Consider the following 15,413-nt stretch of genomic DNA (forward strand, 5'->3'; position numbering starts at 1 on the left):
AACACAGGCTGTTATGAAGTTCCCAAAGTTGGTGGATTATTATAGGAGTATTTTACAGCTATAGAATAAAAGCTTGAGTACATAGGAATCTGCAGCTGATCATATTTGTAGCAATTCCCATGCGTTCAGGGAGTGTGTATATGCATGTGTATGTTGGGAAAAAGAGAACATACAAGTGTAAGGAATTGTTACAAACATGCTAGTTGCTCCCATGAGACAGCTGATTTTTTTGGCTGCATCTCTATATTACCCCGTAAAAAACTTCCTTAACTATTGCAAATTGTTATTCAAGTGATTTACTGGGTTTGAGGATGCTGGCCCAAGATCGCAAGCCTGGCATCTTTGCTGAGATAACAAGCTGAGAATTTTAAAGAAAAGCCACGAACAGCAGCGCAGATCTGCAGAGATGTGGGCGTTACATGCTGTGTGCATGAAATATGTAAGGATAATTGCTGCCCAGATTTTATGCAAAGGTGATTCTGTTAATGAGCACTGCAGTTCCTAGGAAAGCGGGCAGCTTCTAGAGAATCGCTTGGGGCAGCAGATTTCCCAGATACAGGAACTGAAATGAAGATCCACAAACTCATGGCGTTTGTGAGTTCCAGAGAAGCATGACTTTCATACTAATAATGTTTATCTTACTCTGATAAGCTCAAGAAATGTGCCAAGGCTTTGGCTGCACCTTCCTCCTCTGCCGCTGCAGGTTGTTGTCCATGCTTGAGTCCTGTGTGTTGCCATGAAGAACCTGGATTGCAGGTTCATGCAGTGCCCTCCCAACATTAACATTGGGTCAGGTTGCCTGGGGCCATGTGCAGTCGAGCTCTGACCATCTCCATGAGAGGATGGAGATTTGCAGCTTCGCTGGGCCCTTGCCCTATTATGTGATCAGCCTTGTTGTTAAAGAATTAAGATTTTTTTTTTAATGTCTAATGATCATTTCCCTTGTTGCAACTTGTGTCTGTAGCCTCCCATCCTTTTTCTGTGCACCTGTGAGAAGAATCTGGCTCTGCCATGTCTGTACCTACTCAGTAAGTAGCTGAAGGCAGGAATAGGACCCCATCGTTTGCCTTTTCTTTGGGCTGCATAATCACGGGTCTCAGCCTCTGCTCATGCACTCGAGCTGCCTGACCATCTTGATGGTCTTCCACTGGACTTGCTCAAGTTTGTCAACGTTCTTCTTGTCCTGAGGAGCCAAAACTGGGCACAGCACTCTAGCTGTGGTCTGGTGAGTGTCAAATAGAGGAGAAAATCACTTCCCTAGACCTGCTGTCTTTGCTTTCTTATTGATGGAGTCCAGTATGCAGCTATCCTTCACCACTGAAGACGATCACTCACTTTGAACGTGTCCATCAAGAGACCTGGGTCCCTTTCTGCAGAGCTACTTTCTATCCGGTCCATGCCCACACAGTTTGTGCCTGAGACTGGTCTGTCCAAGGGCAGGACTTGAGTTTCACGAGGCTGCTCTCAGCCCATTTTTCCAGCCTATCGAGACCCGTCGAAGTGGCAACCTTACCTTCCAGCTTATCAACCATGCTTCTCAGTTTCACGTCATCTGCAAACTTGTTGGAGAATGTGGTTTTCCCTGTTTCTTCCTTCCGTGTCATCCCTGAAGTTCACCCAAACCCAGATGGGTAGTTTGGGGAAAAGGAGTAACATGCTCTTAGGATAAGACATAGCCAAATAAAATGCGATATCTGTGCTCACCTCATCATAAGCTTAGTGGCAGCTCTAGGTAGGGAAGTATTTTTCCTAATGGGTTAATTCTGTACAACTTCTGCTACTATCTGCTCCAGAGACAGAGTGTTGAACTGGTTGCAGCAACAGACTGTTGTAATATAGCTGCTATTAGAGCATGCTCCTCTGCATGTTTTTGTTGTTTGTTCTTTGGGGGAGAGTTAGTTTAGTATCCATTCAAGGCTAAATTCTAAAATTCTTGCTTTATCTTCACTCTTTCAACAAGCAAATCCTGCTCCTGTGTGGTTTAAAAAAAGGGCATAATGGTGTAGTATTTTACTTCAATGTCAAAATGAATCAAATCTTGGAAAACTTTGCCTTCTGTTGCTTGCATAAATGCACATATGCAAACACTAGTTCGCATTTTACCAATTATCTGGTTGCTCAGTTTGTAGTGAAATTTTTACATTAAATCCTTTAGCCCATCTCTATACTTAAACAGTAAGTGGAAACAGTATGGGTGTCTGGCAGGTTAAGAGGGACAAACCCTCAGATTTTCAAGACTACTTAAATAAGAATGGTTCAGTAAATCAGATGCAGTACATAGGTACTTGAGGGGAAATCCACTACTTAGTTTTTCAGCACAAACAAGTGCTTGTTGAAGGAGAAAATGCCTACTGAAAAGGGGAAAACACCATGCCACCTATCATCACCAGCTAAGCCTCAGACTATTTTTCTTCTTTTCCCCTTTTTTCCTTCTCTTCCCAAGAAATATAATCCTTCTGTGAGACCATACAGTAAACACATCCTGAGCCAGCAGTGCAGAAAAGAAGTTGACTGAGCACTGCTTTGGAGGAGGAGACCTAGGTAGGGCTGAAGAGGGCTGTGGGAAAGCTGAGAAGGGAGGCACGGAGAAGGGGTGGGAGCCCTGCAGAAGGGCTCATTGGCAGAAGAAGGCAGGAACAGGATACGTTTCAGCTTTTGGGTGGCTCTGGGAGGAGCAAGTGTTGGGATTAAAGTGTCTTGATGAAACTGTTCCTTTTCTTTTCAGACGCAGGCAGTGAGTTTCATGGAGTGGATTTTCTGCCAGAAGATCTCAACGAGGCTCCAGAGGAGACAGGAATGAGGGTGAACAAGAAATACTCCTGTCTACCTGCTGAGGAGAAGGGGATCCACATTATCAACATCCGAGCTATTGAGGATATAGGATATGACCAGCATGAGAGTACAGTGAGTAAAGGACTTGCCAGATGTGTCATAACTGGCATACTGCGCTTTACCCCTTAGCTTATTTCTCATTCTTCCCATTCCCAGGATGCTCTGAAATCCTCTCCCTCCCTTTTTTCAGAAGTGCTGAGAAGGATTGCCACCAGCCACAGTACATGCTAATTTAGTGGGTTTTGTTCTTTGATGTGAAGAATGGAAGCAAGGGATCCTTGTTTAACCTGTAGCCTAAAAAGGGGTTGGCTATTCTCAGAGTAAGTGATCTGGCAATAAGGCTGTGGCAACCTTTAAATCTCTTTGCGCACATAGAGTAGAACAGAAAAAAAAGTCTAAAATGTCATGTAAAAGCTGTCGTTAACATAGGTAACATTAAACTTATAGTCTGTAGCACACAATAGAGGTTAGATTTCCAGCGTCGTTAGTTGCACCTTGGTTAAATTCTTTAACGCTGATTTTAAAGAAAGTTAGTAACATGAATACCCAACAGGATTAGGAGTTGGTTATGTCATAAATGCATAAAAAGGAGTTTATTCAGGTGAAGGAATTGAGGTGGAGTGGGCTATATAACAGATCTCACTGGGGAAAGGTGTAAAGCAATACTCGATTCGTCATGCTTTTGCTTAATTAGGATTGAGTGTGGAGGAATAATTCCGTTAGAGTGTAAACATCCCTCCTGCTGTGATAAAACTGAAATGTCTTTTCTGTGTCTCATTTACAACTGAAGGGACATGAGTCTTACATGGCCTAAGTCAACACAACTCCCTCTCTATTTCAGCGTGGCAGCACTGCAATAAAGGATGTGGCCTATGAGCACCTTTCAGCATTAATATCACATCCTTAAAAGTTAACCATTTCTTTCTTTAGAACAGGACCAACAGGCTTCTTTGAGGTTTTCTGCTTCATCCCTTTTGCAGTGGGATATAGCTGTTCTCGTATATTCATAAATTTATTGAGGCTTTAGTATCCCCAGTGCAGCACCTTCTCCTAAATCATCAGTGAGTTTCCACAAGGGTCAGCTTTTCAACAGGAAAGTTCAAAAAAAAAGTGAAGAAGCTCTTATTTAGTTCCTGCAGTGTGACCTGTCCCCTTCCCCATGGCAGTGGCTCAAAGAAACAAGAGACACTAGGGATATCCAGTGCCACTTTTCTCCACCCAAGGCATGCTCCAGGAGAAGAGGAGCGGTGGTCAGGATGTACTGATCCCTCCTGAGCTCCCCAAGCAGTTAGAAACATCTGGCACACTCACTGCTGTCATCTTCAAGAGCCATCTTCAGTCCTGCCCATTTCCTTTATTTATTAGTCTCTGGAACAGACCAGCTAATTGCTGTCCCTTGTAAAGGCAGTCCAACGAGGGTAGGAAGTGGTTGGGGTGTGATTCTTTTGCCTATTTTATCTCCCTGCCTTTAGATGAACATCTGTTCGATCAGCCCAGTTTTTCAGCAGTTGATATTTAATTAATTAATAAGATCAACATGTCTTTAAAAATGAAATACAATTAGTTATCTTAAAAGAAATCCCAGTATTCCTGTATCTTGTTTACAACTATTTACTTTGAAGAGGCATTATATCCCGAAAATCCAGTTAGTTCCTATTTCTTAGTATTTTGTTTCTATAGAAATTTGCATAACTGAGTTGCCTGCCACAAGCAGACCATCAGTTTGCTTTTAAAAAAATGTTCTGCATTCACAGGTGCACACCATTAAATGTGTAGCAATCAGAAAGTAATAGTTATTAATGGTCTTCTATATTGTAGTTATGATGGGGCACAAACATGAGGAGCCTGTGCCCTGAAGAACGTGTTATTGTCACGGCTAAATAAAACAGACGTAGAGCGGGGGAAAGAGAGAAGAGGACCAAGAGTGAACTCCGTGGTGGCAGCAAATGCTATATTATTTTATTATATATTTATGCATTTGGAGCAAAGGGTTTAGGTTAAATGGAAAAGAGAGATGGGATCCTGAAAGAAAAGGAGAGAGAAACAGGTAGCAAAGGCAGGCATGGAGCAAAGCTCCGAGGGACTGAGGAGATGGAGACCTGCAGCCAAACTGGGCAGACATGGTCAAGTCAGCCTTTGGAAAGCAATAAATGTTCAGGCATCAGCACCTCGGCAGGCGGCTGCTCCGTGTACTGCCTGGCACCTCGGGGTTCTTGCTGTCTGCCAGTCCTCCTTGCCGGGTGTTATTGCTACGCGCTCATCTGATTACACTTGTCTAATTACTTCTTCAGTGCGCTTCCTCCTCCCTCCAAACCCAGGGAGATGGGCTTTGCTGCTTGAATTTGTTGTCTGAGTACAAATCTCCCCGAGGCAGAAAGGGAAGAACAGACTGTCCCTTAAAGGCATTGATTTATCGTTAACGGTAGCTGGGACCTGCCCTCCCCAAAGTGATGTTCAGAGAAGTATGCAAATGTGTGTAACATTGGGTGGGTTTCGATGAAGTTTGGGCTATATTGGCTGTGTACAGTAAGCTCAGGGGTTGCTCTTTTCATCTGGGGTTTAAGAATTGGACTGTCTTAGCAACAACTCTTTCCAAATAACTTGCTTTCACAGTTTTAGGTATGAAATAAGCAGAAGGTGTACACATCCCAAATGGCTTTTGACCGATATGATGGCCGATGGCTATCGTTTGGAGCAGAAGTCCTACAGCCTCCATGGAGGCTTAACATTCTGTGAAATTAAAGCCAGAAGATGCCTCTGGTCCCTGAAAAGCCATTCCTGTGATGAATACTTTTTGTAAAAACAAATGCAAGTTACTAGTGAATTTTCTTTTTTTTTTTTTTTTTTAAATGGTCTGTGCATCTCCAAGGGTGGAATTGTGAATTATGCATGAGTAGTGCTATTGAAAGTAGAAATGAATAGTTGTTAGTACTTTTTTATGTTTCTACAGTTGCCCTGTGCAGTTTTCAATTAAATGCTTGGAAATGCAATTGTGTTATAAGTCTTATATTTCTTGCAACACTTAGCGTTAATTCAAGACTGGAATTAAGCCTTTGCCACCATCGGATTGCAAAGTGACACAGGTTTTGTAAGTGAGGAAAAAAAGTTATGAACTTAGTAAGCAGTGAACCCACTTCCCTGGCTACAGTCCATCTGCATTTTTGGCCGCGCTTCATGGACCAGCTGGCTCCCTTCAGTCTGTATCTAAGATGATCTCTTTCTCAGATGATACAAACTTGCAACGATAGATAAGAGAAGTGAGAAATGTTTGCACATGATATTAATCTATTTGTCAGAATTGAAACGCAGATGTCGGGTGGAAAAGGACAGATGATCTTAGTGGTGATTAACCCCCAAAGGAGAAAACCAAATCTACCAAGTAGCTGACTTATGAGCTAGTGTGCTGGTAATTAGATTAAATCCCAGTCATTTTAGCTATTTATTTCTGGCTAATAAAATCCCAGCTGGCTATCAGTAAAATTGCAGGTGTTAACTTGCAAAATTGTTTTGAGTAAGTAGCATGGGGGGGTTGTCCTGCATGTGTGCTGTTTGAAGATGGGTCATTGTGTGCTCCAGGCAAGAAGGTGTCCTTGATACAAGGATACGGTCTGTCTGGTGTCCGCGTTGGCGTGTGTACTCACTATTCTTCTCCTCTCTCCTTCTCTCCACACCCCCATTCCCTGCTTCCAGTTATTAAACTCCCTATCCAAAAATCCAGATGCTGACTGCAAATATGGACTCTACTTCAGAGATGGCAAGAGAAAAGTAGACTACATCCTAGTTTATCATTACAAGAAGTCCTCGGCAGGGAGGACGCTCACCAGGAGAGTTCATCATAATGATTCAAGTGCCCGAAGCACCAAGCAGGACCAGCCGCTTCCCGGGAAGGGAGTGCAGCTGGAAATGGGGGAAAGCGAACCTCACGTGGATTACCATGAAGACGACAAGAGGTTTCGCAGGGAGGAGTATGAAGGGAACCTCGTGGAGGCTGGTCTGGAACTGGAACGTGACGAGGATGTAAGAAGCCATTTCAAAGGGTTAAAGATAAAGAGGATAACTGGTGGTTGAATCCTGGGAGATGCTGAGCTGTTCCTGTGAACCTGGCTCTGGTCAAGGTTACACAAACTCAACTCTTCCAGAATTCGATTTCAGTTCTGGCAGTGCCATCTTTGCCTGCCGTTTTAATTTGCTTCACAGGGATGGGCTGTGGTGTTGTTAATGCCTCAATGAGGTGAAGTTTCTCACTTTTCTTGCCCAGAACTCATGCACATCCACTATTGCAACACGGCGTGTTGATATGTTGCCGTATCTAGAAGCGAGGCTTAAATTGCTCTGAATGCTAATCCCAGTTTGGTGGTTTTACAGTATGCTGTGGTTTGGATCCACTGGTAATTCCAGTTCTGATGAAAAATACCTGATACAGTGACATTTTTATACCTCAATATAGACTTCCAGAGAATTAAATTTGTTCAGGAGGTTCTGGTACATGCTCTAGCTCAGGCACGTGGGTCTGTATTACAGTTTGCTCTTTCCATTCTTAGATATGAACAGTACAGCTTGTAACGCCTTTCACCTGTACCCTGAAAACAGTATATTCTATTAAAAGACCATTAGACTATATAAAAAATGATGTGTGTGAAGTACTGCCAGTGCGTGATTAGTAGAAATAGCCACAGCCGTATTAATTTCAAAGAAAGCTATTACAATTAACTGATCCAACCAATATGCCTGAAATAACTGTGAGAGAGGGTAAACATTTATGCTGGTTTTATTTACAGGATCTAGAAGTTGAGATTAAACATCTAGACCTGTGATCAGAGTGTTAAAAAAATAAATCTGCCATCTATTACTCACAAATCACAGGCGTGTATATAATGGGGGGATGTATATATATATATTTTTTTAAAGTATATATTTTGCATGCTGTAATGCAAAAAACCCTTTCACTTCTCTGTCCCCCAGGTGAAAATAAGATTTGCTTTCCATCCAACTTCCAAGTTGTTGTGGTAAACTGGAAACCTGCCTGTGCCAAGTCATAGATATTTAAATCCTTTGCAAGGTGGGAGGTCCCCACCTATGGCATGTAATACAATTTCAAATGATGCAGAAGGGCTCAGGGTTCAAGCCAGGACACCGTAAAAGAGAGAGAACCCTGTTCTTTCAGTACAAGATACCAAACCAGATCAGGAATGTATGGAGATGAAAGCAAGCCGCAGGGATTTACATCGGTGTCCATATCCAGCACATCAGTGTAGGGGGAAAAACCTGCAATCATTTGGGCTTGAAAAGCATGCCACGAAGTTGCGTTGGAGGCCTGACTAATTGCAAAAAAGAGCAAAGGTTTCTTAAACAGATGATGTTTACTAAGTCACTTAAACTCTCTTCATTGGAGTAAATTCGAAGGTGGTTTTGAAGCCATGCCTTACGGGAGGGCTGGCAGTTATTTATGTCCTCTGAGTTACCGATTTCTAGAAAACCAGTGCAGAATATAGCTGTGTGAAAGCTAGTTATTATAACAACTGCCTGAGTTTGTAGAGCAGCAAGATTAGAAAGAATCATTAAAGTTTCTTTCTCTTCTGTTTGCTGGATGCGTGCTAGTTTGATATCATTTCTCCAGTGGCTTTGAAATGATTACTCCTGTGGGAGTAAATACAGGTGTACGTGGGAGTGCCAGAAGCAAACCCCCATGTCCAGCCATCTAGAACAGAACTCAAGAGAACTAGTGGGATCCAAGCATACTGCTAATATTATCATTAACATTTATCTTTTTTTTTCTTTTGTTTTGTTGAATTCTTCCTACCAGTTTTCCTAATTAAAATTTGTAGTGTTTTAATGTAGATATTCACATCTGTATCTAAGGCTGCTTCTTTCTCACTGAAGTTCTGGTCTCTTGAGATACTGAGCAGCTCTTAGGAGGTAGCATGGACTCGCTCAGCTCTATTAATTGCAACGCACTCAAGAAATCATGCCATTTGGCTGGATGCCTGTGCTTCAAATTTAACTGGCTTAGTCTGTATTTGTGTCCATAGTCATTAGCTTTTATCTCCCAAACAATTTTTATATGTTTAACCTTGTGGTAATTATTCTGGAAGACAATAGCATTTTTGAGTCACATTTTATAGCAGCTCAGCACAGAGAGGTGTTCGGTGATTGTCCTGTTGTTAGAAACTAGCTGTCTCAAACAAATGAGATTTATCGTGTTGGCGGTAGTAGACTGTTTGTTCCTTAAATATGTATGAAACACAAGGGGAAAAATATTTTATTTCCTCATATCAGTAACATCTTTTCTTGCTTTTTTTTAAGACTAAAATCCATGGGATTGGATTTGTAAAAATACATGCACCGTGGAATGTATTGTGTCGAGAGGCAGAATTTCTTAAGCTCAAGATGCCCACAAAAAAGGTGAGTCCTGATTTTCTTTTCTTCCTCTGGAAGGCATAGTTTAAACATATGCTCATCTCAGAGCACCTTACAAATGTAGACTTTTCTTCCCGCAAGCATTTTAAAAATAGTTAACTAATCTGTACAGAAGATTAGAGTCACAAACTTGCTTGCTTGGGACAGCAGAAAGAATAACTGGAAGGAGGGATGGAAATTAAGAATTCCCAGCCACTACTGCTCTCCGTACACGATCTGAGTGATTTCATACAATGCGTCATCCTCTCAGCATGTTTTAAAAGAAGTTGCAATTGATGATGAAATTTATCTGTGCATTTTGGAGGGTTTTTTCTCACTCCAAACGCTAGACTGCTAAAAATGAATGTATGACTAACAATTTGTGTGCAGTAGTCTCGCTGAATTTAGTGACTCTTCATATACATTGTTAGTCATATTTGCAGGAGTTGGGACTACTCTACCACAAAATAAATTACCTTTCAGAATATTTGAAATATCATTAAAGAAATGACAGTATATTTTCATCAATTCTAAATCATCTGTGATAGATAGCTACCTGTTCAGTGAGCATAGCTTAGAGATGGATTAATTTTTAAACACATACTAAGTGCATGTCCCAGACTGCAGAGGGAAGTGTATAATGGAGCAAGAGACAGTCTCAAAGCCCAGCGCCATTTATTACAACACTAAAACCACACTTTTGGTTTGGATTTCGTATTAATCCCCATTATTGCCTCACTTACCACCAATTTTAATCAGAAGCACAATTAGATTAAAAAAGTCTGTTGTGATCCTGTGGTTAAAGCTGCTTTGCCACAAAAGAAAAGCTAGGCTGCGCATTTTGCGGGTTTTTTTGTGTGTGAAAGAGGCCACATAAGCCTGCAGGCATTGCCCGGGAGAGGCGATGTGCCTGAGAACATCCTCAGACCCCGAAAACCTTATTTCCAGCTGAGCATCTTCCTGTGGTGGGAGCTCTGCCCTGGATCTGCACATAGTTTTTGTGGCTCAGAGAGGGAAGCCTGTAATCCTCTTTTGTGACCTGCTAACACAATTCCTGCATTTAGTGCTAACAGAACTGCAACAGACAATTCAAGATATTTTGGTTCCTTTATATGGAAGAGGGGAAACTCCTGAAACCTGCACAGTATTCCCAGGAAATCTCCCTGGGAGAGGAGACCACTTCTGTTGTTTTGCACAGGGGCTCCATTGCTCCTTCATTTCTTTGTCCCATTGCACTGAGAAAATAGTAAATGCCAGAGAAGCCCGTGTCCGAGGAGCCAGTGCCGAGTATCTCTCTGTTGAACACCCCAGTCTGATTATTTGGAATCAAACAGGGGCCATGTTTTGGCTCAGAGAAAAAGCAATAGGCTTCCTCTGCTTGCCTTGGTTTGACTTTCCCATCCATCTATGTCTTTCTGAATGTTTTCAAGAAGGTAAGCTGTACTCCTTGATAGTTTATTGTGATGTATTTATTTAATTGACCGTTTATTCCTTACAGTTCACTTTCACTTATGGATAACGAAAAAGCAATAAAGTTTTACTCTTTTTCTCTTTGCCCACTCAGATGTATCAGATCAATCAGACCCATGGTCTTCTGAAAAAGATTAATTCTGTAATTCAAAAAATAACAGAGCCCATCCAGCCAAAAGTAGCAGAACACAAACCTCAGACGGTGAAGCGCCTCTCCTACCCCTTCTCCAGAGAGAAGCAGCACTTGTAAGTGAAAGCTTGGTGTAAACATCCATGTCAACAGGTTCCAGCCTTTCTGATAGCAGCTAAGGCACCAGAAGGTGAAAGGGAAAATGAACGCCAACACTTTGTTAGGGATTACTGTAAAGAATATTTCTGTTCTGCAGTAAATTTACTTTTGGGGTTTTTTTTCCCCTCACTGTTGAGGAATGAGGCTTTGCAGAGCCCCTCTGCTAAATCTCTGTGTGTTTTAGCTGTTGTTGTGGCATATAATACATATCTATATAGCTATACACATCAACTGTTGGGCTGCCAAACACGATTTATAATGTGGTTAACAATAGTCTCTTTTCCACATAAAATAAAATGCTCAGTAAAATTTGTAGCCAGAGATGTGGGTTGATAAATTTGAGAATAATTTCAGTCATCTGGTATGGGCAGTTCACACATGTACTGCCAACCAGGCCTTGTCTTTGGAAATGCTATTAAGTCAGTGGTAGCTTTGCCATCGATATCAGATCGGTAAGAATAGCTGTAAACGTGGGTGTAGGAAAAAATCATAAGGTGGGGCCCAGCCAAAGTTTCGACTGCCCTGGATTGCTTTGCCGCTGCTCTTCCTTGGCCAGTGTCCCAGGGGAGAAGCTTTGAAGGCTGTGTTTATGTATGTGCCAGCTGGAACAAATATCAGTCCCAGGGCAGGATTTCTTCACTGTACATGCCGGGGTTTTAGTTTTTAATAAAGTGATGCAGAACGCTGATGGAGTTGTGTAGTTTAGTTGGGCCAGTCAACATATGTGACATTCGACGTGTTCTTGGTCTTGCAAGAAGTGTATTTATATATTTATCACATGGAGGATGTACCTACAGTGAAGGAGCCTGGTGGCTCAGAGAAAGCCCAAAAGATGCTCCTTAGCTGAGGTGTGGATGTGCCTTACGCTGTTTGCAGTGATGGCTTTTTTTCAGTGAGACCGCCTGTGTCTTTGCTGAATAAGGGAGGCAGGAATGGCCTTGCAGGGTTTAAGGTGCAGACAAAATGTAAAGATAGTTAGGAGAAATTCAAGGCCAGCAGTGGTCAGGGATTCCGCTTAAATGAACATCAACAGTCTCTTTTGTGCAGAAAAACCAATAAATATATAAACCTAGTGAATCGTATAAGCGGCCTCTTTAAAATATGAGACTTGGGATGGACTTTCTTTTTAATGAGGTTTCTACAAGTGATTCTTTAATGTTAGCCATGAGAGATCCCCAGGAGAAATGAAAATATTGAAGGGGTCAACAAGAGCAGGAAATTACTGGCTTTTTTTTTTTAACCTAATGGGCTTCCTTCTAATCTTTTAACAGATTTGATTTGTCTGACAGAGATTCCTTCTTTGACAGCAAAACGAGAAGCACTATAGTAAGTACTGTGCATAAATAATTTATGGTGGATATTGCCTTAGTCATGGTGTTAATAGCCCCTTTGCCAGCTTTAGTACAAAGCCAGTTGCAAGTTTGCCTTTCTTAACCAAATGGCAGGCATCACCTGTGGCATCAGTTATTGAAATTATAAATAAAGCATTTCCAGCTTTAGCTTATGTGCTGAATAGTGTTTGATGCTAACAGGTTGCTGCCTTTTGGAAAATAATTTGGATTTTTCTACTTCATAGTTAATCTGGGACATAGTTTCTTAGTAGGCATATCACCAGAAAAGAGCAGATTTAGAGTCGACCGCTGGTTCTGCCACCAGCTACCTGCAACCCCTGTGACTCATTTACCTTTTTGTAACGATACATTGCTCTTTTTGTAGAATGCTGGGAAATCTCCCAGGACAAATTCTAATGAAACAGCCAGATATTTACAGGGAAAATTGTTTATAGCTTTTGGGGGCAGTTCTCTAGAATGGTGCTACAAGTGTTGAGGTTTATGATTTTTATTTAACATTATTTATGAATCGTAATTAACATTAAAGTTTACGTGAAGTGAATGCAACAAGGACAGAAAATTGCATCTTGTTCTGGTTGTATATGCATCTGTTCACCCCTATTATGCCAGTGAGTGTGATGTACATACATGTAGCACTGGAACTGGGCTGAGACATTCCCACCTTTGTGTTGGAAGGTCTCTCTCCTCCTTCAGTGCTAGCATGGGACTTCTCCTCTCATAGTTAAACTTCTGCAGTTCCCTTGCAGAAGTAAAGCCTAATAAAGGAATACGGGATCACAAACTACATGTTGAGTGCTTTCTTGTGACTTACAGAACATAAAATAGAGTGGGGAAGAAGGCGTAGCCTCCTTTATAGGGGGGAATTGAAAGGACAGCTCATATCACATCCAGGGCAGTTGGAAGGGACCATGCCAAGCAGCACTTGCAGCAACACTTTTCAAAGTATAATGTGGACTCTTTGCCCCATTCCACTGCTGCTAATCGGTGCTTTGGAATGTGACTGCGAGCATGCTTTTATCTTATATTTAACATTAGCCTTTTTGGATGCTAAGTGGTTTTAAAAAGAGCTTGTATTGCAATTATAGCTGCCTTTTATTGCTACGGTGATAAGGGGTGTAAGATATCTAACTTCCTTTTCCTGCTTTGAAATTCCAGTGTGTGGACCCCATGATGTAGTGCCCCTGTAGCCTGAAGTGCACTGATTTGATGTGAGCGCAGGTTATCAGGGCTAGGTGAGTTTGACCAGGAAAGGCAGGCACAGCAGCACAGAAATGGAAAAGGAAAGGACAAACATCAAATTGGTTTATTTACGATAACCCATTTCACTTGAGATTGGAAAAAAGCATAGCTTTTGTTTGTAGACTTTATTTTATATGTCTAGCTATACAGTAAAAAAAATTGTCAGTACAAGAACCTTAAGGGAGCAAATGAAGGGTTAAAATTAATGACAACAGGCTGTCTGAGAAAGGTAGCAAGACAAAATGGCACCATAGGACAAGAGGGTGAGCAAGATTAACTGAACCATGGGCTGAAGCAAAAGGAGCTCATAGCAGAGGCTGGGAGGAAGAGGAGGGATGGGGGTTTTTTTAAACCACTCGGGGAACACTGGGCATATAACAATAATGGTGATAGTATGTTGCTTTGTTTGAAATCCCGGTAAATCACCTGGTAATAAAAGACATAGTGAATGTTTCCCAGCATCATTTTATCCTGCATGCATTTCTCTTTGTATTCTTGTTTCTTAAAGTTCTCTCCTGCCTCTCATATGTATTTTTAAACCACAGTGCAAATATTGACCCTTCCGCCTACTGCAAAATGAACAGGAATCTAGTCACTCCCTGTGAATCTTTGATGAATAGAAACTAAGCCAAAGACCTTTTACTTATTTAAAAAAAAAAAAAAATTATATAACTGAAAATCTCCCCGTGACAACCCTTTAACTCACTGGAGTTAGAAGACAACAACAGGCAGATGAGCTGCGGGGCTTGCCTCCTATGTCCTCGCTCACTTCCCTCCGTGAATTGGGCACGCAGCAGCCGTGAGCACACGGATTAGTGAGCATCCCCAGGGAACCGGTCCACGACTCCCCAGACAGACCAGGCAAGGGGCAGCAGGTGCCTTTGCCCGTGGTTTTCCTCTGCTGCCCGCTCCCTGCCAGCCTCCCGCTTGCCTTACCCAAGAGCATCGCTGCGCAGGGGCGAGAGCTTGACCGCCCGGGCAGCGTGCTGAGATGTGCAAAGGTTATTTGACAACAAATGCAATAAATCGTAAAGTAAATACATCTGGTTTGCCAGTGAGGTCATGCAGGCTCAGAAGTTTTAAGGTCAGCTTGTGTTAGTCCAGTTTCTGATGAACAGCTGTGTGCTGCGTACACGTTATGAGCCCGAAGCTCTTCTGAAGTCCTTGGGTTGGAGCCAGCTTGTGCCTTCGGAGGCGAGGGAAGAGCTGGCCCAGCACGCTGCCTAGGCCGGGTAGAAGAGGGCTTCTGGTCTTCAATCAATGTCTAATACGAGCAAAAATAGTGTTTCTGTTCTGCGAGTGGTTAGATGTAACCCTGTTTCCCCCCCAGTCAATTATCTTGGTAGCTGGCTATTTAGTTAAGTTTTTTCTCTTGTACAGATAATTTGGCATGGAAATCTTTTTGCCCTGCTCTCCTGAATACCATGACTTTTAATAAAGAATGATGATTTCATCGACATCTTGGTTTTGCCAATATTTGAACTGTATGCAAAAAAGATTGTGCTTTTCACTGGCAGTATCTGAAGTAACCCTTTCCTTTCTTTTGTTCTACTTCTACAGGTGTATGAAATATTGAAAAGAACGACATGTACTAAAGCAAAATATAGCATGGGTAAGGAACTTTATTTAGCTTTAAGATCGATATCATTTTCAGGTATTGAAAAGAATTGCAAGTTGTAACTGGCTGCGGAGTTTAGTTTTTTCCCCTGCTCTCTAATTTGATGTATATGGTTATAATTATTTTATTTGGAAATTTAATTTAATTAACGTAGCTGTTTGGAACTCTTTCAAATGTGAATTAATAGATTCAACTCTAAATTAAATGGTAAGTGAGC

General features: G+C 41.8%; 1 protein-coding gene across 3 annotated transcripts in view; it reads left to right on the top strand.

The window, feature by feature from the left end:
• Positions 1-15,413, top strand: part of ANO1 (anoctamin 1) — an 83,217-nt gene that overhangs the window by 31,763 nt on the left and 36,041 nt on the right. For all 3 annotated transcript variants that reach the window (XM_075048266.1, XM_075048267.1, XM_075048268.1), the window contains exons 2-7: positions 2,726-2,904; positions 6,523-6,849; positions 9,136-9,234; positions 10,793-10,944; positions 12,259-12,313; positions 15,139-15,190. In XM_075048266.1, the coding sequence (XP_074904367.1) occupies positions 2,726-2,904; positions 6,523-6,849; positions 9,136-9,234; positions 10,793-10,944; positions 12,259-12,313; positions 15,139-15,190 (864 nt within the window). The remainder of the gene's footprint in view (positions 1-2,725; positions 2,905-6,522; positions 6,850-9,135; positions 9,235-10,792; positions 10,945-12,258; positions 12,314-15,138; positions 15,191-15,413) is intronic.

This window comes from Buteo buteo, chromosome 16 (assembly GCF_964188355.1).
Source record: "Buteo buteo chromosome 16, bButBut1.hap1.1, whole genome shotgun sequence".
Lineage (NCBI taxonomy): Eukaryota > Metazoa > Chordata > Aves > Accipitriformes > Accipitridae > Buteo > Buteo buteo.